Raw genomic sequence first — 24,621 nt, forward strand, 5'->3', positions numbered from 1 at the left:
CTTAACTTACTTGCCTAGGTTAAAGAAAACTGGGCTGCACTGGCCCAGGTTAACTGGTGCCAGCTTGATTAGATTTAGGGCTGTGACTTTACACAACAACCAAGCTGATCACTTCTAGACACTGAAAGTTTAGCTAGTGCATGGACAAGCAGTAGTCATACATGGGGAATTACCGCCATAAATCCATCCTTCATACAAATGTTACAAAACAGACCCTTCAGCCCTTGAATGCTAGCAAGTCAGTTAGAAGATGGCAAGTGAATTCCTGCTAGTTCATATTGAACACTAGCCAGAGCCTATCATTTTTTTCTGGTTTGCTAGGTGGTTAATGCCATGGCAAGCAAGGAATTAAGCTAACACTAACCATTTAGTTAGTGAACATTAGCAAGCTAAATAGATGGATCAGTCATGCCACATAGCAGGAATTTGGGGTAAAGTTAGAACATGGTGGAAATAACATTCGAGTTAACCCACCCTGGGTTGACTTCAAAGTGCCAATGTTAACAGGGCTTTAAAGTGTTACCCAATTAGAATTCACTTGGGGTATAACCCCCAAACTGAATGAAGCCACATCAGGACAAGCTACAGAGATTTTAAAGATTATATTTATTAAGACATTTACACTCAACTCTTGGCAGCATTGTCACTTCATTAGTTCCTACAGAGAGAGGAAGAAAAAGTTAGCTCAGTTTGAAATGTAACACCATACTAGTCGTCATTGTACGTCATAAAATTGTGTTGCGTGACTGGTGTGGGCCTAGAGGTTAATTTGCCAGTTGCCTTAAGCTGGCAGGCATTTCTCCCAGGAGTCACTCCTGTTTTGGAGGTTGAAGGTATAATGGGTAGGCTGAAATAGTGTGGACAGAGTCAGGATTACATTTCTCCACTTTTTAGATGCATGACACCAAGTATTGAACACTTACTTTACAGGGACTCTAGTCAAGATGGTGCCAAATCCTGGCGAGTCTGCTTCAAACCGCCGATACGCAAACAGCTTGTAAAGGCCACTCAGTGGATAGACACACCGCACAGTCACCCTAACGAGAGAACAATTGAACATAAGTATACATTAAAGCCACAAGTGCCTTTAGTGAGAGTTAATAACTGATGAATATTTATTGTACTTGGTTTCAACCAATGAGACAGTATATTATTAGTGAAGTCATGTACACAAAGGCAGTATACCTGGTTGAGACTGGTGCTTCCACTGATTGGCTTGTATGCTCAACGGTGATCTCATTTTCATAGGTAAGGTGCTGGTAATCAAACTGCAACACAAGAGGTCAAAACAAACCTGAATTTATTAATTCAACCATTAACCTGTTGAAAGCCATGTCTAAATGCTTACGGTTGTTCTTTTGTTTGTCCTCATGAGAAATCAAGACAGTTTAAGTCTTAATATTAATTTAAGTAGTTATTCCTGTATGCTGAAAGTTCCTGAGTTAAACCAGGGTTTCCCCAAAACTCAGTCCTGGGGCACATACTTTGCCCTGGCATTACAGATTCAAATACCAACTCCGCAAGCTTTGAATCAACTGTAGCACTGGAGTTTAAAAATGATTTTTTCAGTACCAGGGGCCCTAGAATAAAGTTGTGAACACCGAGTTAAGGCACACTAATCACTTGGACCGTCTCTGCACATTCAGGATATTCTGGTAATCAAATTATTTGGCCAGATTAGGATATGGGGCAAAGGTGGTGCTTAAATAATTTAAGTTAACAGGTTAAATTAGGGGGTTTCAGCAGAGTCCTTTGGTAAAGACTCAAACCGAAACCCCAGAACTAAAACCCACAGCTGACCAAAATTTAGCAAGATTTGAGTTGTTGGTTAAGATGGAAGTTCCAGCATTCTTCCATTTCAAATACCGATCACTCGTGGAGCCCGATTGCATTTATGACTCTAATTCTATGGGTTGGACAGTGCTATACCTGGACCCTGGTTCCACAGGTGTCAAGTCTAAAGCTAAAGAGAACCCTGGTGTCATCCATCTCTTGAGGCCTGCAGTTGGAGTCCAGGAGGGAGGATCTGATGGGTTCAGATCCAGGGATGGCCAAAATCACAGACACCACTGTCATCACACCTTCAGTGGAACACACTGGAGAGAGGAAGGCCTGTTAGTGCTGATCAACCCTATAAAAGCGTCACCAGGCAAAAGCAAGCGACGCTGCAGGTTAATATCTGACCAACTAGTAGTTACCTATGACCTCAGTAGTCTGGAATAGACACGCTTTGGCCAAGGAGCTCTTGACCTCCAAGGTCTTCGGAGCTCTTGAGAGAATTTCAAAAGTGCCACGGAACTGCTTCAAATGGATGTCCTAGGAAGAAAAAAAGAGCAGGTACACTTTAATTATAACTCCTACTTTATCCAACGACGAGTCAGTTTAAGCACTTGACCAATGAGCATCTCACCTTATAAGTGTAGCCAACAGAGAAGAGGGGCACTTCCAGGGTCAGACTCTTGCTGTCATTCCGCATAATGTAGCCCCGCTTGGCTGCCAGATTTGTGGTCAGAATGTGAGGGCCAACACCCACCTCCCACAGGTAGTCAAACGGCTTATGGTCCATCTGGAAACGGATGCTTTTCTCGTTGCAGACGCCTTTGAAGACTGGAGGAACTGAGAAGAAACAAATAGTTTAGTCAATAGTGACACGACGTTAGGGGTAAACTTGGGGAAGTGTATCGTGGTTGGTTACTGGGCTGCGTCAAACCATCGTGCAGCCCAGGTCTTATAGTTGAAGGTTGAAGTCAACTTACAGACATCATTGAACTGAGCCACGACTGAGGCCAGGTAGAAGTACGGCTCCGCCTGAGGCAGGATGACCAACGTGTAGTTGATGTCCAGCGAGTATTCGAGAAGCCCCTCTGTAGGGTACTATGGACAGGAACACATCACCAATTAAGAAACAGTACAAAAGCCTTCAATTCACCTCTTAAAACCATGGAGAAAGTAGAGGCCAGGAACCCCCTCTTCTCCAATGTTGAGGAAAAGCTGAGACCACAGTAGCTAATATCATTGCATCATTACCAGCTTGTGAATAACGGCATCAAATGGCACCCTGAGAATGTAGGCATGTAGGGTACTATTGGGCTGGGGGACCATGGTTATGACGAGGCCACTTTTATTCGCCTCTAGTATGGTGAATTTGTGACCATTGAGCTTCACAGCCACCAGGTCAACATCATAGGAGAGGTTCCCCAGGTAAACAGTAAACACACGATCCTCAAGGACTGTTTCTGTGGTTGGAGAAGGACAACAGGGTCATTAGCAATCATGACCATGGAGCTGAAGAGCCACTTGAATTGGCTAGTAGAACTCCTTACGGTTAATGATGGAGAGGTGCTGGATGAGAAGGGGTGTGTTCATGGGCCTGTGGAGGCGGAGTCTGGTCTCCACACCACTGTCATCCATGAAGATTTGTTCATAGTAGAGACGGACCACATAGAACTCATGGTACATGTTGCCCATCACAAAGCTCTGGAAGAGTTGAAACCGTTATGAAGCATCTGCCATTAGGTTATATGTTACAAAGTAGAATATTCAAGGTGTACAGAGGACATGAGTGAATGAAGCCATTTGCAGCTTCTCTACATCAGAATAAAAGGTAAGCGTCTCCATGTGAATGGTCAGATGCCGGCCTAGTACGCTACTGACTTTTCTGTATCCTCCGGCAGCATTGAAGGGGATGCTGATCTGGACAGTGGTGTCAATGATGTCCAGGCTGTAGCCTCGCTCTGCTGTGATGGGCTCATCCAGGAGCTGACCATCCACCCCCATTGAGATCTTGATGCTCTCAAAGCCAGAGAACAGCAGAGTGGGGGTCTGCCAGACCAGCCTCGCCCCATCATACATTCCTTCATCTGGAAAGAGGTTGTACATAGAAAGGTTAAGACTGATGAACACTTCCTGGTTTAGTGATCAATCAGTGCAGTGATCAGGTGCAGGTGAAAATAGTCACTAGAGCCATCAATTGTTTAGCCCATCTAGCCCTTTGAACCTTGAATGGTCAGGGATGATAGGTCACTGAAACTTACCAGTGCTGCAAGCAACCACCAAGTTCACCATGATGACCATCCATCTCTGCCTGGAGACTAGTATCAGATGGACCACCTCAACCAACGTACCATTCACCTGGAATTAGATAATGATTTGGTACCTGCCAACAATACAGTATGAAGACAACTGAAAAGCTATGTAAATAAATCCAGTATTCCAGCCTAAACAAGTTATATTTTAAGAGATCCTACAGGAAAGCAAGACCCTACCCATCAAGGCATTTAATGTCATTTGAGATGGGAAAGCCTCGTGCCAGCATTGAGACATACCCAAGATAAATGGATGCAGTTAAATCCTCACCATGGTGACAGACCCCATGACAGAACCTGGCGTGTAGGGTGAACGGAACACTAGCCTCCCCTGGGTGAGGTAGAACACGTAGCCCAGCTCCCGAGCCTCTGAAGGGGACATGGGAGTAAGCTGCTGCCCCTCCTGCTGGAACATTACCTGCCAGGTAGACGTGGCAGAGCTGTGGGCCTGATGAGGAACAAGAGACAGGGCATGCATGGTGTTATTGGGGACAAAAATTGAGAATTTGCCAAATAGCCTTTAGCTTACTTTAGCAAGGGCAGCAGTCCAGGCATCTGCTTTTGTACCAGGTAGATCAGACACTTCACCCCTCACCGACACCTACAGGGGAATATAACAGACCATACTCCTATAAAAAGGTTAAGGATAGTCTAGGCCAGCATCAGCACAAATACAACCCTGGATGCACAGTCTAGAGCCATGTATTAGTACCTCCATATAGTTCTCCTCACAGCTGACTTCTCTGGGGGACCAGGGTAGAGGGAGGGAGCAGGTTGCATTCACAGAGTGGGTGGCTTCCACTCCAGTCGCATCAATTGTGATCAAGTTAAAGCTAAAAGTGAACACCTCATCGTCCTAAGATACAAAAACAAGACCTTCAACTGAGATACCTGGTAGTAATTTGACTAGAAAATAGTTTAAAAGCCCTTCCCATGGGCACAGATATCAACTCAATGGCTACTCCACATTGGTTCAATGTAATTGAAATGTTGATTTAACCACTGTGCCCATGGGTTGTGGCTTTGAAAAGACCACAATGCACAGAAAATATATGAACCTGGTTGTCAGTGTGGCAGGAGAAGTAGGAGGCTCTGAGTTCAGCATGGCCAGGCAGAGGGAGGATACTGAACATGTAGCCACACTCTGACCCGTACTGCTTAGTGATGGGGTGAACGCCATCAGCATCTAGATAGGGGTAAAGAATTGGGTCATATCAAATGATTTAAATATGCTCAAGTCCAATACTAAATAAAAATCTGTTTATTCTTAAGTGGTCCAACAGGCACAGTGAGACTGAAATATACTGCAGGGAGAGACTTCCTGTCAGCACCAGCTACCAAACCCTGGCCAAGACATGTTAAGATGCCAAGTTCATGAGCTGACCAAACCTGGTTTCAGGCCCATTTCGCATCAGAATTAAGGTTAAAAGCCTACTTACCAACCGCTTCAAAGCGAGGTTCGTTCCCAGCAAATGAGAGTTGGGTTGTTACTAACAGGTATCGATCCCGGCATGCAGTCTCAATGGCCCCTATATAGACACACAAGGTGAGAATCTGAAGGGTGGAAACTTAATTGATTCTGACCAACAATTCATACCAGTGTTCTACAGCTTGTATGAAGGCTAATCTGACTCAATTTAAGTTTCTTACCTCTTGGAAGGTCAGAACAGCTTACACTAGGCCATACAGACAGGAGTATAAATACTCTGTAAGAAAAACAATAGCACAGGTCAATAAAGGTTGCCAGCATCAAAACACTTATTCAAAACATTTAAGCCCACCACCAAACTTACCCCAACCAACACCCAAAAGCCATTGCTCCGTAGAAGTGTCTAACCCTAGCCAGTAACAGCTAGTAAACTACACCTGCTAGTTAACACAACATCAACTACCACTTACTGACAGTATCCTAGACAAAAACAACAACAACAACAGTTGATATGTAGCATGTTCTCTGCCACTTTTATATGGGGGTGGTGCTGTGATTGAGGTAATTAATTAGCTAATTGGGTCACATGGTTGGTCATCTTGCCAGAGCCTAGGGGCGCAGCTAAATAGTCCGAAGTGGATTCCTCTCCTCATCTCTTCTCCTTCCCCCTTTCTTATGTGTTTTCCATCTCCACTGAATAACAATATAAACGGGTCATGTAAAGTGTTGGTTCCATGTTTCATGAGCAGAAATAAAAGATCCCAGACATTTTCCATACGAACGAAAAGCTTATTTCTATCAAACTTTGTGCACAAATTTGTTTACATCCCTGTTAGTGAGCATTTCTCCTTTGCCAAGATAATCCATCCACTTGACAGCTGTGGCATATCAAGAAGCTGATTAAACAGCATGATCATTACACAGGTACACCTTGTGCTGGGGACAATGAAAGGCCACTCTAAAATTTGTCACACAACACAATGCCACAGATATCTCAAGTTTTGAAGGTGAGTGCAATTTGCATGCTGACTGCAAGAATGTCCACCAGAGCTGTTGCCAGAGAATTGAATGTTCCTTTCTCTACCATAAGCCGCATCCATCCGGCCCCACAACCACAGACCATGAGTAAGGCGTTCTGTGGGCGAGTTGTTTGCTGATGTTAACGTTGTGAACCGAGTGCCCATGGTGGCGGTGGGGTTATGGTATGGGCGGCATAAGCTATGGACAACGAACACAATTGCATTTTATCTATGGCAATTTGACCCCACTCCGGGATGCTGTCCTTCTAGGCAGAGTTTCAAAGGAAAAGCCATATCTCAGACTGGCCAATAAAAAGAAAAGATTAAGATGGGCAAAAGAACACAGACACTGGACAGAAGAACTCTGCCTAGAAGGCCAGCATCCCGGAGTCGCCTCTTCACTGTTGAGACTGGTGTTTTGCGGGTACTATTTAATGAAGCTGCCAGTTGAGGACTTGTGAGGTGTCTGTTTCTCAAACTATACACTCTAATGTACTGTACTTGTCCTCTTGCTCAGTTGTGCACCGGGGCCTCCCACTCCTGTTTCTATTCTGGTTAGAGCCAGTTTGCGCTGTTTTGTGAAGGGAGTAGTGTAGCTCCCTCCGGTAACCACGAGCACAACCGCTCCTTGATTTTAACTGGCCGCTTTATCCTGTAGATTTAGTCAGAATTATCACCTTCCGTGAGAACTATAAAGTAAATAAAAAATACAGTTAAGCACACTCTTACATCCTCCTTATCTTACGAGTGACATATTAGCTTGGTATAACTCTGAAGTGCTTACATACATAAATAGTTTAGCCGGTGCTATAACAGTATCAGATTAAACACATGAATAATGGTAAAATACCTCATTGGCTGCTTATTACAGAAGGGAGGAATATCTACTTCACATTTATTATTCCTGGCATTAATTCACACTTCATCCTTAATTATTATAACGTTACCATCCTAACATACACGCTTCAACCTTTATGAACTACACCCGATGACATGAAAACTTAGCTAACACAGTGCAGGATTGCCTTCCCTCCAAAAGTGTGTTGCTACAATAAGGATCCCCGTTACAACAGTATTAGCTATGTAGTTCCGCTTGTCTTATCATTTCCCCCACACAGCGGACACGTAAACAATTCAAACAAAGGACAACGACATAGACTTACAGGTTAACTGTCAGTTACACTCCCACCAATCACCGGTGATTTCTGTGAAAGGGGTCTGCATGTTTCTTGATCGGCTTCCAGGAGGGTGACTGTCTTATGGACGGGCCTCTCCAGATAGGTGGGTTTGGTGATGTGTTTACCTCTCTCATCCAGGGTTGAGTCACTGATCAGTAACTTGAATCTTCTCACCCGTCCATCCTGTCCCGGGTACACTTCTGTAACGTTTGCCAATTTCCACTGGTTGCGTGGTACAATATCATCTTGCAAGATGACAATGTCTTTAATCCTTGCGTTTCTTCTGTCTTTATTCCATTTCTGTCTGTGTTGGAGGTTTAGGAGGTACTCTTTCTTCCACCTTGTCCAGAATTCATTGGCTAAAAATTGCACTCTGCGCCATCTCTTGCAGAGATAAAGATCTTCCTTGATGAACTGTCCAGGTGGCGGTAAGATAACTGTGGACTTCATTGTCAAGATATGATTTGGCGTGAGAGGTTCTGGACCTAATGGATCATTCAGATATACCGTAGTTAGGAGTCTACTATTTAAAATCGCCATGACTTCATAGAGAAAGGTACGCAGAGAAGCGCTGTCGAGTCTTCCGTCTGACTGATCAAGAATGGATGTTAAGACACTTCGTATCGTGCGGATTTGTCTTTCCCAAACACCACCCATGTGACTTAAAGATGGGGTGTTCATGATAAACTCGCATCCAAGTACCTTCAGTCCTGTTTGATCCATTTCTTTCAGGGCGTCCACAAACTTGCGTCTTGCACCAATGAAGTTGCTGCCTTGATCACGTCTGATTTGACGAACATTACCACATATGAATGAACGCAGGGAATTGATAAAAGCGTCGGTGGTTAAGTCATCAAGCAGGAGTAGGAGCCCATAACGCTTTAACTCTCTTCTTCCGTCCTTGGCATAGAAAGGTCAAAAGCAGTCCATCCAGCAGTATATGAAGATCTGCCATCCTTTGCCCTTCTGTACATCTTCTGAATTTCCTACATTTCACACATTTGTAGATGTGAGAGGAAACTGCATTGCTGCACAAACATAGTGTACTTGATTTGTGAGGTTGGAAGAAGATTGAAGGCTTGGCATCATCTGTCTAACGATAACCCGATGACTCACTTCAATAGCGTCGCCATAGTCGATACATGGATTTCCATAGCCGACTATGCTCCAGCCAAGATCTGTTCTCTGAGCGAAAGGCTGATTTCCCTTACCAGACACAATTTCTCTTGGAAGGAGAGCCTGGGAGCAGTTGTAGCCAATTAAGAGACCGACATCACAGCTCTGTTGAGGAGCAATCTCCTCTGCAATGTGTTCAAGATGAGACCATGCTCTTGCAGTCTCTGGAGTAGGAATATGGTCTCTGTTTACAATCTTTCGAGCGATGCCCAGGCCTTAAACAGCCAAAGCACAATTTATTCTCTTGAACAAACTTATGTCGCTCTGCGGTGGGCTTATCCGTGAACTTTTGTGGAGACTGTGACCTCACTTCTCACAGAAGACACAACTAGTAACAGTAACTTTCTCATCAGAGTTAGGTGTTAATACCCTTGCTCCGGGGCTGTGAATCCTTGGCGTCTTAGGTTTTCCATCTTCGCTTGGTTTCAAAGCATGAAGGGATGTCACAGGATTGCAAGCGATCTTTACTTCTCTCGTGAGAAACTTCACAAACTGACTGAAGCTTGGAAAGGTCTGTTTCTTATAAGATGTCTATGACCTTTCTATTCCATCTTGAAGTTAGCCAATCTGGAAGTTTAGCGAGGATCTTTTGTTTTTCATTACAGTCATTAAAGCACCTCCAGGCCCTTATTCTGAGACATAGCAGCCTCACAGCTGCGAAGAAAGTCTACAAGGTCTCTAAGTTCAAAACTGTCCTTGGATCCTATCTTAGGCCATGCATTGAGCTTATCTCTGAAGGACTTGGCGATGAGGAATTTGTTTCCGTACCTTTCTTCAAGAATGGTTCACGCAGCATGGTAGGCTGACTCAGATCCTAACATAAAGTAACTTTCGATGACTTTCTTGGCAGGCCCACCGATATATTTTCTTAAGTAATATATCTTCTCATTTGCTGGTATGTTCTTCCTGTCTATCAGAGTCTGAAAAGAGACCTTCCAGTCAGTGAACGAGAGTGGTTCTCCATTGAATGTTACTGGTTCTGGTATGGGGAGGCGGCTTTCCCTGATTGATTCCGCTAGCAACCTGAACATGGTCTTGGTGCCATCTTCTTGTTGTGTGCTTGTCACAACATGTTGTGGTGAAAGACTGTGAAATGATCCACTTCTGTGCATGACTTCTTTCACAGATTTGCAGTTAGAGAGTAGTTCTCTCTTCTCGTCCTCTGAGTTTTCATCTTGCTCATACACTTGCATCCGCGCCTTGGCAGCATTTAGTTTCTTGAGCACTTCTAGGCGCTCTAACTCTCTACGCTTGTCTTCTAGCGTCCTTCGTCTGGCAGCATTTTCTACCTCTAACTTGACTCGCAGCCCAGCTTCTTCTAAGCTGCGTTTCACAGCCTCAGCTTCTTGCTCCGCTGTCCTCTTCTTATCTTCATCTTCGAGTCTCTGAAGCTCTTCTAGTTGGCGTTGTTGCTTAACCATTACTTCTAAAGCTGCTTGGTTAGTAGAAACTTCCGCCGCAGCCTCTTGTCTCTTGACCGATGACACGCTTGAACGTCTGGAGTTGACCTTTGAGTTGCTTAGAGACTGGGAGGAAGCACTTGAGGGCTGATAGTTGAGACTTGACTTATGTGAGAGTTCGGACATGCACAAGGAATTGCTGTCCTTCCAGTGCAGCTCTACCTGGTAACCTTGACCTTCTTCCCTGCCTTTTAAATGACACCTTACAGTCTTGATAATAGACATTGTAACTGCTTCACAAGTATCAACTCTGCATCGTATATCGTTGTCGGGAATGTCAATTTGACGTAAATTTACGTAGACAAGGTTTAGCTCTGTAGAGGTATGGCTAATTTTGTTTAAGAGGTCTTCTAGTAGGTCTTCAGAGCAACAGCCTGTCAGTGACAGTTTTGCTTCCTTTATCAGAGCCTTCCACTTCTCATAGCTGACTCTGAAACGATGTTCGAGCTGTCTCCATCTTTCGTTGCGCAGTTTGGGCCTCTTCCTGCTGCTCTGTTTGTTCTGATGAAGGCTTGAAGTTTGCGAGGTGTTGCTGCAGATGCTCAACTTGACCCACCCCATCTCTATCACCTATAGTGAAACTACCTCTTTCTGACATTCTAAATCAAATCAAATCAATTCTAGGTAAGGTTTGGATAAGTGAGTAGGTAATTTATTTTCTAATTCACTGTAATTTAAACCTTAGTACTGTAACGTCGGGATAGTGATGGCTGTGGAGTCAGACGCAGAGAGCAGAAGGTAGACGGGAAAAAACGCTTTTATGTCCTCAAGCACAGTAACAGGGACAAACATGGGTGAAGCCCGAAACACAGGCGCAACAAAACCCAAAACCACTGTTACCAAAATACCGGACAGCGAAAACCCAAAAGAACACAAACACCACTAACGTAGAATAACCACAAGCCCGCACAAACACCAGCGGGCTAAACTAACTTAAATAACACCCATCCCAAAACCCCAACAAGGAACAGGTGAAAACAATTAGACAAAAACAAACGAAAAGGAAAAAGGGATCGGTGGCAGCTAGTAGACCGGCGACGACCACCGCCGAGCGCCACCCGAACAGGAAGGGGAGCCACCTTCGGTGGTATTCGTGACAAGTACGTGGTATAAACATGTATAATACTTGTAACAAAGGCTTGAACAAACACCTCATTGGTTGCTTATTACAAAAGGGAGGAAATCAAACTTCACATTTATTATTCCTGGCATGAATTCACACTTCATCCTTAATTATTATAACGTTACCATCCTAACATACACGCTTCAACCTTTATGAACTACACCCGATGACATGAAAATTTAGCTAACACAGCGCGGGATTACCTTCCCTCCAAAAGTGTGTTGCTACAATAAGGATCCCCGTTACAACAGAATTAGCTACGTAGTTCCGCTTGTCTTATCATTTCCCCCACACAGCGGACACGTAAACAATTCAAACAAAGGACAACGACGGCATAGACTTACAGGATAACTGTCAGTTACAAGTAGTGCACAGCGTTGCACCAGATCTTCAGTTTCTTGGCAATTTCTCACATGGAATAGCCTTCATTTCTCAGAACAAGAATAGACTGATGAGTTTCAGAAGAAAGTTCTTTGTTTCTGGCCATTTTGAGCCTGTAATCGAACCCACAAATGCTGATGCCCCAGATACTCAACGAGTCCAAAAAAGAGCAGTTTTATTGCTTCTTTAATCACCATTTTTTGAAAACAGTTTTCAGCTGTGTTAACATAATTGCAAAAGGGTTTTCAAATGATAAATTAGCCTTTTAAAATGATAAACTTGGATTAGCTAACACACAACGTGCCATTGGAACACAGGAGTGATGGTTGCTGATAATGGGCCTCTGTACGCCTATGTAGATATTCCTTTAAAAATCAGCCGTTTCCAGACACAGTAGTCATTTACAACGTCTACACTGTATTTCTGATCAATTTTATGTTATTTTAATGGACATCAAAAAATTGCTTTTCTTTCAAAAACAAGGACATTTCTATGTGACCCCAAATCTTTCAACGGTAGTGTATATATTGTGTATAGTTTTTTGTTGAGGTGTGGTTTTCTATAAGCCCATGGGCTTCCAACCACACCATTTAAAAAAATGCTTTTCTACCCTCTTAGGAGGACAAGGTGTTCACCTTTAACTTCAACTTGTTCATGACTAACAACAGTGGAGACAAGCTACACCATATCTAACACCTGGTCTCCTCTGCCCTAGTCTCCAGAGAAGTTAGCTGTGAGCACATCACAGAGGTACTGATCTATGGTTCTATACTGAACCAAAATATAAACGCAACATGCAACGATTTCAAAGATTTTACTGAGTTAGTTTTTTTAAAAACATTTTATTTTTACCTTTATTTAACTAGGCAAGTCAGTTAAGACAAATTCTTATTTTCAATGACGGCCTACAGGCAGTTATAACAGTGGGTTATAACTGCCTGTTCAGGGTCAGAAGGACAGATTTGTACCTTGTCAGCTCGGGGATTTGAACGTGCAACCTTTCAGTTACTAGTCCAACGCTGGAACCACTAGGCTACCCTGCCGCCCCATTTAAGGAATCCAGTCCATTGAAATAAATTCATTAGGCCCTAATTTATGGATTTCACATGAGTTCAGATATCCATCTGTTGTTCAGAGATGCCTTTAAAAAAAAGTAGGAGCGTGAATTAGCAAACCCATCAGTTTCTGGTGTGACCACCATATGCCTCATGCGGTGCGACACATCTCATAGAGTTGATCTGGCTGTTGATTGTGGCCTGTGGAATGTTGTCCCACTCCTCTACAATGGCTGTGCGAAGTTGCTGGATATTGGAGGGAACTGAAACACGCTGTCGTACACGTCGATCCAGAGCATCCCAAACACGCTCAATGGGTGACATGTCTGGTGAGTATGCAGGCCAAGGAAGAAATGGGACATTTTCAGCTTCCATGAATTGTCTACAGATCCTTGCGACATTGGGCCGCGCATGACCATGCTGAAACACGGGGGGATGGCGGCTGATGAATGGCACGACAATGGGCCTCGGGAGCTCGTCACAGTATCTCTGCACATTCAAATTACCATTGATATAATACAATTGTGTTCATTGTCCGTAGTTTATGCCTGCCCATACCATAACCCCACGGCCACTCTGTTGACATCAGCAAACCGCTCACCCACAAGATGTCTACCATCTGCCCGGTTCATTTGAAACCTGGATTAATCCTTGTAAAGCACATCTCCAGCATGCCAGTGGTCATTGAAAGTGAGCATTTGCCCACTGAAGTTGGTTACAATGCCAAACTGCAGCCAGGTCAAGACCCTGGTGAGGACTACAAGCATACAGATGATCTTCCCTGAGATTGTATCTGACAGTTTGTGCAGAAATTCTTCAGTTGTCTAAACCCACAGTTTCATCAGCTCAGATGATCCCGCAGATGAAGAAGCCGGAGGTCACGGGCTGGCGTGGTTACACGTGGTCTGCGGTTGTGAGGCCGGTTGGACGAACTGCCAAATTCTGTAAAACGACGTTGAACGCGGCTTATGGTAGAGACATGAAAATGTAATCGTCTGGCAACAGCTCTGGTGGACGTTCCTGCAATCATGCAAATTGCACACTCCCTCATAACTTGAGTCATCTGTGGCATTGTGTTGACAAAACTGCACCATTTAGTGGCCTTTTATCCCCAGCGGTTTAATCAGCTTCTTGACATGCCACACCTGTCAGGTGGATGGATTCTCTCAGCAGTTAAAATGCTCACTAACTGGTAAGATACATTTGTGCACAAAACGTGAGAAATAAGTTGTGTATGGAACATTTCAGGGATCTTTTATTTCAGCTCATGAAACTTGGGACCAACACTTTACATGTTATATTTTAGTTCAGTTTCAGTTCCTATATCCACAATGTATTTGTCTGAAAAAGTGGGTAAACTGCCTACCCTCTCAGCAGAGGCAATTCCACACAAACACATGCAAAACAGGTCGCCTACATGAAATATGATACGAGTTCAATTAAAACAGACACCCTAGCTCATGAGCTGTCCATAAGTTGAATGCTTGGACTTCAATCATGCGACAGTGTTACGGATACAGTTATCCTGTGTGTGTGTGTGTATCCTGTGTGTGTGTTTCTTTTCTCTCCTTCTCCCCTCACAGGTGAAAATCATCACTCCCCAATCAGTCAACAATCAATCATCAATCAGAAGACACACCTCCTATTTCCTACCCTATCACAGTTCCTTCCCCATGGTTTAAAAACCCCATCATTTGTTTGTTCTAGAGCAATCTCTAGCTCAATCTCTCTGTAAATGCCATGTCTGTAGGTCTCTGTGTTTCACTCTCGCTTAGTGTCTTAACCTCTCTTTTGTTTAAAGCACCTCCATAGCACTTTGTCATCACCTGTGAGTATTGTTTTTGGTTATGGTGTTTGTGTGTTGCTGGTGGGAAAAGGGGGAAACCAAGACAAGTCGCCCATGGGCATACACTACCCGTAGGTGAACTTTGTTAAATACACTAGTTAGAACTGGGCGGACCACCCACTGTATTTTTGGTTAGTTAGTTAGCTGTTGTTAAAGTAGGCTAGTCTAGCTTAGGGGTGTTTTTGAATACTTATTGTTTCTTTCCTTGGGTCCAGCTCAGCCCCTTTTCCTGCTCCCCCCATTACCGTGTGTTTATAAATAAACCTAGAGTTTGACGGTAGATTTCTGTTGTCGTGGTTATTTCGTGCACACTTTTACTTTGTCACAATAATCATTTGCATGAGTTATGTTACGGGTCTCATTACCATCCCCCCTAGACTGTCGGACCAAAAGGGATTCGTAACAGACAGTACACTCTTTCCTTACATTTGTAATAAAGCGTTTGATTGAATTAGAAAATTGAGCTTACGATTCCTGGATCTCTGAAAATGCACCTTAACTAGTTGCTCCTACCCTCTACTTTTTTGAACATTTTGTTAAAAATCGCGCAACATTTCAGCGCCCTGCTACTCATGCCAGGAATATAGTACGTTCATATGGTTAGAATGTGTGGATAGGAAACCCTCGGACGTTTTTAAAACTGGTTAAATCACGACTGTGGCTATTACATAACGTGCGTTACATCGGAAAGCGCAGAAAAACCTGATCACAGAAAATGGAAATAAATATCCTTGCGCCACTTCCAGCAATTGTTAAGTGAGCCGAATTAGATAAGACCGAGCATTCAACTCCCACAGCATCCCCATGTTGTCTAGTCTTGTGAATTGAATCCTCTTTGATTCTTGGTTGAACCGAAACAGGGGCACCACTTACCTCCGGTCTCCGCCCAGATCATTCCGGAAGAGCTCTCTCGTGAAATTTTTTCCAAGACAGCTAATGATTTTGACATCGCCTATGGATGATTATCGCTTATTAACGTTTACTAATACCTAAAGTAGCATTACAAACGTATTTCGAAGTGTTTTGTGAAAGTTTATAGTCTACTTTTTGAATTTTAAAAATGACGTTACGTTGTGAAATCGCTGTTTTTTTCGTTTATCACACAGTCTACATATAACGATATCTTGGCTTTATATGGCCCGATTTAATCGAAATAAAGACCCAATAGTGTTTATGGGACATCTAGGAGTGCCAACAAAGATGGTGAAAGGTAATGACTGTTTTCTATTTTATTGTGCGGTTTGTGTAACGCCGAAATGCTAATTATTTTGTTTACGTCCCCTGCTGTGCTTTTGTGTTGTAGTGTATTGGTGCATGCTATCAGATAGCTTCTCATGCTGTCGCCGAAAAGCATTTTAAAAATCTGACTTGCCTGGATTCACAACGAGTGTAGCTTTAATTTGATACCCTGCATGTGTATTTTAATGAACTTTTGAGTTTTAACTAATACTATTAGCATTTAGCGTAGCGCATTTCCAGAGCTCTAGTAGGGACGCAAGCGTCCCAAGTAGAGGCAAGAGGTTAATGCCTACGGTCACATTGGTCTCGCTTTGAGAATAGTTGTGCACACAAAAAAAATAATGAAGCCTATGCCATTGCATAATCAAATGCTTCTAACCAAAAGCCAACTATAGGCCTACCATTGTTGGATGATCATTGGCATCTAGCTGAAGGCTAGGTGTCTGGAGCAATTTGACCAGTCAAATGTGATTCTGATTATCAAATCAACTAAGCGGACACTGAAATAGCCTGTTAATGACACTTCCATCAATGATCAAGCTGGACCACCGCCAACTTTAAAGATTTTAATTGGCTGAATCACTACCAGGATATGACTTGTGCCAACTGTTGTAGTGCAATCTAAACCTATGCCACGTTCTGATGGGACCAGTTACAATTTAGCATTTCAATAACATGCAACTTGACACTGGCTGATGCAGTGTGTTGTATACGGTCAGAATTGGGGTACCTGTTAACAGCCTTAAAGCATCCAGGTAAAATGTGTATAACTTGACAGTGTATGAGCCTTAAATTCAAGGCATAACTAAGTGGTCAGACATACTCATGACAAGTCAACTTAAATCTAGCAATACCCTTTGCAGTCACAGAAGACTGTTTCTATAGCATGTCATTGTTCTCTATAGCATATGTGCTCAGCTATGCCGGCCGTGTGCCATTTCAAGTGAAGTACTACAAAAAGCTTGTCTACAGAGGCTTTATAAGTTATGGAACGATAAAGGGGGAATCTGTAGTTGAGCCATTAATTTTGGAATACAACTTGCCTCGAGATTGCTTGACGCAATATCTAGTAACACTAGCCTCAACATGGTTAATTATTTTTGATCTCATGGTCACGCCTTGCTACCAAAAAGCAGTCTATGAAGCCGAGTGCTTAAATTAGTCAAGCCACATCCTGCAGCAGTTAACTGAAAGTGGCCACGGTTAGAACTGCTGATCACCCCTTAAAGGCCAACATGCGTCTTAAGTGACATGAAAGCGTCGCACACAAAGCATTTACCTAGCCAACTTAGTTACCAAACAAAGTCCTCACTTGTGATATAATCCCCAAACTGGATGCAGCCACATCCCATATCAATCAGGACAAGGTACAGAGTGTAAGAAAATATTTATTAAGAACCAGACTTAATTATATTCACAAACACCAATCACTCCCGATTCAGTCAGTGGTTTCATTTGTTCTTGTGGAGAGAATAAAATGAAGCTAGATCTCATCTAGGAATATGACATGTAGAACAGATTTCTCCATCTCATACCATTGTATGGAGAGTGACTGGGGTCTGGACCTAAGTGGTTCCTTTAGGTTGGTTCATTTGCCAGCTGAAGACTTTGATGTATTTAGCCCTAGGGTTGATGCCAGGCATTTCCCTCCCAGGACTAAGGCCTGTGTTGGAAGTAGTTGTGGAGGTCAACGGTCTTCTGGTGGTGGTGAGGGTAGTGGGTGGAAATGCTATGATTGGACAGAGAGTCAGGTGTAAAACACTGTAGCAGTTACCACCCTCTTTAGCTGCACAACTACCGAACACTTACTTGTTACAGGAACTCTAGTCAAGATGGTGCCAACTCCTGGAGAGTCTGCATCAAACCGCCAATATGCAAACAGCTTGTATAGGTCACTCAGTGGATAGACACACCGAACTGTAATCCTAAAAGAGAGCTGAACATTAAAGCCACAAGTGCCTGTAGTGAGAGTTAATGACTGACGTGAATATTTATTTTAACCAATGAGGCAGTAGATTATTAGTGAAGTCACGTACACAGAGGCAGTATCCCTGGTTTTGACTGGTGCATTCACAGATTGGCTCTTGTGCTCAACATTGATCTCATTTTCATAGGTAACATGCTGATGGTCAACCTAGATGACAAGAGGACATCACAAGCCTGAACATAATTCAATGAAAATTATCAAACTATTGCAAGCCATGTCTATAAACGAAATAGTTGTTCCCTTGTCAGGCCTCATGAGAAATATAGACACCGGTCAGTCAAAGTGAATATTAATTTAAATATTCAGCCTGTATGCTGACTGTTTGAGATTGAGGCTTGCTAATCTCATGGACCGATCCTGCACCTGAACCAATGACATGATGCATTGATAACAGCAGTAGTTCCTGCGTTTATTTTGCAGGTTATTTGGACGCATCAGGATTGGGCAAATTCTAAGACATAAATAACCAGAACTAAGTCATGCAGCTGAACAAATTAAGCAAGATGAGTTCTGGGTTACCAGATTAGATGCTGACAAACTTATTTGAAGTAGTCACTGGTAGGGCCAGTCACTTGACCATTTGAATGATTCAAATTGTATGGGTTGGACAGTTATACCTGGACCCTGGTACCACAGGTGTGGAGTCCAAAGCTAAAGAGAACCCTGGTGCCATCTGTCTCTTGAGGCCTGCAGGTAGAGTCCAGGAGAAAGGTTCTGTTGGGTTCAGCTCCAGGGATGGCCAGAGTCACATCAGTAACCACTGTCACCACCCCTTCAGTGGAACACACTAGAGAAAGTAGTGTTAGAGCTGGGCTAGAACAAAGTGAATGATCAACACTAAACAGTCAGGCAATAAATTAAGTTTCAGGCAAAGATGAGGCACTAGTAGTTACCTATGACCTCAGTAGTCTGGAAGAGACAAGCTTTGGCCGAGGAACTCTTGACCTCCAAGGTCTTAGGAAGTCGTGAGTGAATTTCAAATGAGCCGTAGAACTGCTTCAAATTGATGTCCTGGGAAAAAAGAGCAGATACATTATAACTCCTACTTGAGCCAACGACAAGCCAATTTAAGCGCTTGACCAATGAGCATCTCACCTTGTAAGAGTAGCCAACAGAGAAGAGGGGCACTTCCAGGGTCAGACTCTTGCTGTCATTCTGCATGATGTAGCCCCGCTTGGCTGCCAGATTTGTGGTGAGAATGTAGGGGCCAACACCCACCTCCCACAGGTAGTCAAATGGCTTATGGGCTATCTGGAAACTGATGCTTTTCTCATTGCAGACGCCTTTGAAGACCGGAGGAACTGACGAAGAGAAGATCGGCCCAATAGTTTAGTCAATAGTGCCAAAATGACATCAGGGGTAAACAGTGGTATATCGCTGGGCTGCGTCCACGTTAGGCAGGGGTCAGAACCAGAAGGCTCGGAAGACAATCTTGAGAAATAGAATTCCATCCCAGGTCTCTTAATAAAGTTCAAGTCAACTTACAGACATCATTGAACTGAGCCACAACTGAGGCCAGGTAGTAGTAAGGCTCCTCGTGAGGCAGGATGACCAACGTGTAGTTGATGTCCATCGAGAACTGAAGAAGCCCCTCTGGAGAGTACTATGGATATGAACACTCATTGAGAAGCAAAATCTTATAGCCACAAAATAGGGGTGAATCTCAGGTCCCCAAAACCCATTGGAGAAAGTTCAGGGGAGGAACCTTGGATATCCTCCAATGAAAGTCACGAGGAAATACTGAGAAAAACCACAGTAGTTCATTAAAGAGTAAACATATACATTTCTCTTTACCAGCTTGTGAACAGCAGCATCCTCAAATGGCAGCCTGAGAATGTAGGCATGAAGGTTACTATTGGGCTGGGGGACCTTGGTTATGACGAGGCCACTTTTAGTCGCGTCTAGTATGGTGAAGTTGTGACCATTGAGCGTCACAGCCACCAGGTCAACATCGTAGTAGAGGTTCCCCAGGTAAACAGTAAACAAACGATCCTCAAGGACTGTTTCTGTGGTGGGAGAAGGACAACAGGGTCATTAGCAATCATGACCATGGAGCTGAAGAGCCACTTCGGATAGGTTAGTAGAACTTACGGTTAATGATGGTGAGGTGCTGGATCAGAAGGGGTGTGTTCATGGGCCTGTGGAGGCGGAGTCTGGTCTCCACACCACAGTCATCAAGAAAGATTTGTTCATAGTAGAGATGGACCACATAGAACTCATGGTACATGTTGCCCATCACAAAGCTCTGGAAGAGTTGAAACCGTTGTGAATTATCTGCCATTAGGTTATATGGTACAAAGTAGAATATTCAAGGTGTACAGAGGACATGAGTGACTGAAGCCATTTGCAGCTTCTCTGCATCAGAATAAAGGGCAAGTGTCTCCATGTGAATGGTCAGATGCCGGCCTAGTACGCTACTGACTTTTCTGTATCCTCCGGCAGCGTTGAAAGGGATGCTGATTTGGACAGTGGTGTCACTTATGTCCAGGCTGTAGCCTCGCTCTGCTGTGATGGGCTCATCCAGGAGCTGCCCATCCACCCCCATTGAGATCTTGCTGCTCTCCAAACCAGAGAGGCCAGAGACCAGCGGGGACAACAGAGTGGGGGTCTGCCAGACCAGCCCCGCCCCATCATACATCCCTTCATCTGGAAAGAGATTACAAGTGTTAAGACCATGTGAGCAATTCTTCCTCTGCCACTGAGTGATCGAAACATCTCACCGATCTGAAATAAGCAAATAATACTTTCACCCATGAAGTTAACTGTACCATCACTATTGCTTAAGACAAGCCAGTCCCTTCAGGTCTGAACCATGATTATGTGGAGCCTGATATTACACTGGAACTTACTTGTGCTGCACGCAACAATCCAGTCCACCATCATAACCACCCATCTCTGCCTGGAGAACAGTATGGGATGGACCACCTCCACCACTGAACCATTGATCTGGAATTGAATAAAGGATGAAGTGTACTTGCCAACAGTACAAAAGGGGCATTTCAGTAGTCTACATAAGTGGCTTCCTTCCCATCCTGCATAACCTGGTTTTAAACATTACGCAATGTAAGACCCTCTTGGAATACAGCCACCAGTGTAGGTCGTTAATGTCAAATTAAGCAAGCCTGAAGACAACCAAGATAAAGGAAGCCTTTGAACAGGACATTTAAATCCTCACCATGGAGACAGACCCCATGACAGACCGTGGTGTGTAGGGTGAGCGGAACACCAGTCTCCCCTGCGTGAGGTGGAACACGTAGCCCAGCTCCCGAGCCTCTGAGAATGACATGGGAATCAGCTGCTGCCCCTCCTGCTGGAACATCACCTGCCAGGTAGACGTGGCAGAGCTGTGGGCCTGATGGGGAACAAGAGACAGGGCATGCATGGTGGTATTGGGGACAAACTGGTGGAGCTCATCTAATTGACAATTTGCCAAATAGCCTTTAGCTTACTTTAGCAAGGGCAGCAGTCCAGGCATCCGTTGTACCAGACAGACAAGAAACGTCACTCCTCATTGACACCTACAGGGTAACATAACACTCTCCTATAAAAATACACAAGCCCACCTCCACGAGCCCTGGTACACAGTCTAGATCCAGGCATCAGTACCTCCATATAGTTCTCCTCACAGCTGACTTCTCTGGGGGACCAGGGTAGAGGGAGGGAGCAGGTTGCATTCACAGAGTAGGTGGCTTCCACTCCATTCGCATCAATTGTGATCAAGTTAAAGCTAAAGGTGAACACCTCATCGTCCTAAGATACAAAAACAAGACCTTCAACTGAGATACCTGGTAGTAATTGAACTAGAAAATATAGTTTAAAAGCCCTTCCCATGGGCACAGATATCAACTCAATGGCTACTCCACATTGGTTCAATGTAATTGAAATGTTGATTTAACCAGTGTGCCCATGGGTTGTGGCTTTGAAAAGACCACAATGCACCGAAAATATATGAACCTGGTTGTCAGTGTGGCAGGAGAAGTAGGAGGCTCTGAGTTCAGCATGGCCAGGCAGAGGGAGGATACTGAACATGTAGCCACACTCTGACCCATACTGCTTAGTGATGGGGTGAACGCCAACAGCATCTAGATAGGGGTAAAGAACTGGGTCATATCAAAGGATTTGAATATGCTCAGGTCAAATACTAAATAAAAATCAGTTTATTCTTAAGTGGTCCAACAGGCACAGAGAGACTGAAATATGCTGCAGGGAGAGACTTCCTGTCAGCACCAGCTACCAAACCCTGGCCAAGACATGTTAAGATGCCAAGTTCATGAGCTGACCAAACCTGGTTTCAGACCCATTTTGCATCAGACTTAAGGTTAAAAGCCTACTTACCAACCGCTTCAAAGCGAGGTTCGTTCCCAGCAAATGAGAGTTGGGTTGTTACCAACAGGTATCGATCCCGGCATGCAGTCTCAATGGCCCCTATATAGACACACAAGGTGAGAATCTGAAGGGTGGAAACTAAAAGATTCTGACCAACAATTCATACCAGTGTTCTACAGCTTGTAGAAAGGCTAATCTGACTCAATTTAAGTTTCTTACCTCTTGGAAGGTCAGAACAGCTTACACTAGGCCATACAGACAGGAGTACAAATACTCTAAGAAAAACAATAGCACAGGTCAATAAAGGTTGACAGCATCAAAACACTAATTCAAATCACTTATTCAAAACATTTAAGCCCACCACCAAACTTACCCCACCCAACACCCAAAAGCCATTGCTCCGTAGAAGTGTCTAACCCTAGCCAGGAACAGCTATTAAACTACACCTGCTAGTTAACACAACATCAACTATCACGTACTGACAGTATCCTAGTCAAAAACAGTTGATAGTAGCATGTTCTCTGGCACTTTTATATGGGGGTGGTGCTGTGATTGAGGTAATTAATTAGCTAATTGGGTCACATGGTTGGTCATCTTGCCAGAGCCTAGGGGCGCAGCTAAATAGTCTGAAGTGGATTCGTCTCCTCATCTCTTCTCCTTCCCCCTTTCTTAGGATGTGTTTTCCATCTCCACCGAATAACAATATAAACGGATCATGTAAAGTGTTGGTTCCATGTTTCATGAGCAGAAATAAAAGATCCCAGACATTTTCCATACGAACGAAAAGCTTATTTCTATCAAACTTTGTGCACAAATTTGTTTACATCCCTGTTAGTGAGCATTTCTCCTTTGCCAAGATAATCCATCCACTTGACAGCTGTGGCATATCAAGAAGCTGATTAAACAGCATGATCATTACACAGGTACACCTTGTGCTGGGGACAATGAAAGGCCACTCTAAAATTTGTCACACAACACAATGCCACAGATATCTCAAGTTTTGAAGGTGAGTGCAATTGGCATGCTGACTGCAAGAATGTCCACCAGAGCTGTTGCCAGAGAATTGAATGTTCCTTTCTCTACCATAAGCCGCATCCATCCGGCCCCACAACCACAGACCATGAGTAAGGCGTTCTGTGGGCGAGTTGTTTGCTGATGTTAACGTTGTGAACCGAGTGCCCATGGTGGCGGTGGGGTTATGGTATGGGCGGCATAAGCTACGGACAACGAACACAATTGCATTTTATCTATGGCAATTTGACCCCACTCCGGGATGCTCTCCTTCTAGGCAGAGTTTCAAAGGAAAAGCCATATCTCAGACTGGCCAATAAAAAGAAAAGATTAAGATGGGCAAAAGAACACAGACACTGGACAGAAGAACTCTGCCTAGAAGGCCAGCATCCCGGAGTCGCCTCTTCACTGTTGAGACTGGTGTTTTGCGGGTACTATTTAATGAAGCTGCCAGTTGAGGACTTGTGAGGTGTCTGTTTCTCAAACTATACACTCTAATGTACTGTACTTGTCCTCTTGCTCAGTTGTGCACCGGGGCCTCCCACTCCTGTTTCTATTCTGGTTAGAGCCAGTTTGCGCTGTTTTGTGAAGGGAGTAGTGTAGCTCCCTCCGGTAACCACGAGCACAACCGCTCCTTGATTTTAACTGGCCGCTTTAACCTGTAGATTTAGTCAGAATTATCACCTTCCGTGAGAACTATAAAGTAAATGAAAAATACAGTTAAGCACACTCTTACATCCTCCTTATCGTACGAGTGACATATTAGCTTGGTATAACTCTGAAGTGCTTACATAGATAAATAGTTTAGCCGGTGCTATAACAGTATCAGATTAAACATGAATAATGGTAAAATACCTCATTGGCTGCTTATTACAGAAGGGAGGAATCAAACCTCACATTTATTATTCGTGGCATTAATTCACACTTCATCCTTAATTATTATAACGTTACCATCCTAACATACACGCTTCAACCTTTATGAACTACACCCGATGACATGAAAACTTAACTAACACAGTGCGGGATTGCCTTCCCTCCAAAAGTGTGTTGCTGCAATAAGGATCCCCGTTACAACAATATTAGCTATGTAGTTCCGCTTGTCTTATCATTTCCCCCACACAGCGGACACGTAAACAATTCAAACAAAGGACAACGACATAGACTTACAGGTTAACTGTCAGTTACACTCCCACCAATCACCGGTGATTTCTGTGAAAGGGGTCTGCATGTTTCTTGATCGGCTTCCAGGAGGGTGACTGTCTTATGGACGGGCTATGGGAGAAATTATGTACATATATGGAGGAAC

The 24,621-nt window shown here is 43.8% G+C and overlaps 2 protein-coding genes across 4 annotated transcripts; both read right to left on the minus strand.

Annotated features, from left to right (window-relative positions):
- Nucleotides 1-587: 587 nt before the first annotated feature.
- On the minus strand, nucleotides 588-6,021 carry LOC115115634 (uncharacterized). Its single transcript, XM_065014929.1, has 18 exons — nucleotides 5,879-6,021; nucleotides 5,736-5,791; nucleotides 5,525-5,614; nucleotides 5,144-5,271; nucleotides 4,798-4,941; nucleotides 4,615-4,686; nucleotides 4,357-4,533; nucleotides 4,035-4,131; nucleotides 3,655-3,860; nucleotides 3,324-3,477; nucleotides 3,028-3,236; nucleotides 2,757-2,874; nucleotides 2,411-2,616; nucleotides 2,199-2,316; nucleotides 1,930-2,096; nucleotides 1,186-1,268; nucleotides 924-1,037; nucleotides 588-658 (listed from the first exon to the last, which is right to left on the minus strand). The coding sequence occupies exons 1-18, from the start codon at nucleotides 5,899-5,901 to the stop codon at nucleotides 652-654; spliced, it is 2,169 nt and encodes a 722-aa protein (XP_064871001.1). The 5' UTR covers nucleotides 5,902-6,021; the 3' UTR covers nucleotides 588-651.
- An 11,340-nt stretch (nucleotides 6,022-17,361) lies between these two features.
- On the minus strand, nucleotides 17,362-22,817 carry LOC115133518 (uncharacterized). 3 transcript variants are annotated; one of them, XM_065014930.1, is made up of 18 exons: nucleotides 22,678-22,817; nucleotides 22,524-22,579; nucleotides 22,314-22,403; nucleotides 21,933-22,060; nucleotides 21,585-21,728; nucleotides 21,428-21,496; nucleotides 21,154-21,330; nucleotides 20,828-20,924; nucleotides 20,401-20,624; nucleotides 20,070-20,223; nucleotides 19,773-19,984; nucleotides 19,464-19,581; nucleotides 19,074-19,279; nucleotides 18,872-18,989; nucleotides 18,596-18,765; nucleotides 18,028-18,125; nucleotides 17,801-17,916; nucleotides 17,362-17,720 (listed from the first exon to the last, which is right to left on the minus strand). In XM_065014930.1, exons 1-18 carry the CDS (start codon nucleotides 22,698-22,700, stop codon nucleotides 17,557-17,559), a joined length of 2,364 nt encoding a protein of 787 aa, XP_064871002.1. In that variant the 5' UTR covers nucleotides 22,701-22,817; the 3' UTR covers nucleotides 17,362-17,556. The 3 variants fall into 3 exon arrangements, with proteins under 3 accessions (XP_064871002.1, XP_064871003.1, XP_064871004.1); XM_065014931.1 differs by lacking the exon at nucleotides 21,428-21,496; XM_065014932.1 differs by lacking the exons at nucleotides 17,362-17,720; nucleotides 18,028-18,125 and having other exon boundaries at nucleotides 17,806-17,916.
- Between the last annotated feature and the right edge of the window lie 1,804 nt (nucleotides 22,818-24,621).

Source organism: Oncorhynchus nerka, unplaced genomic scaffold, assembly GCF_034236695.1.
Source record: "Oncorhynchus nerka isolate Pitt River unplaced genomic scaffold, Oner_Uvic_2.0 unplaced_scaffold_1905, whole genome shotgun sequence".
Taxonomy (NCBI): Eukaryota; Metazoa; Chordata; class Actinopteri; order Salmoniformes; family Salmonidae; genus Oncorhynchus; species Oncorhynchus nerka.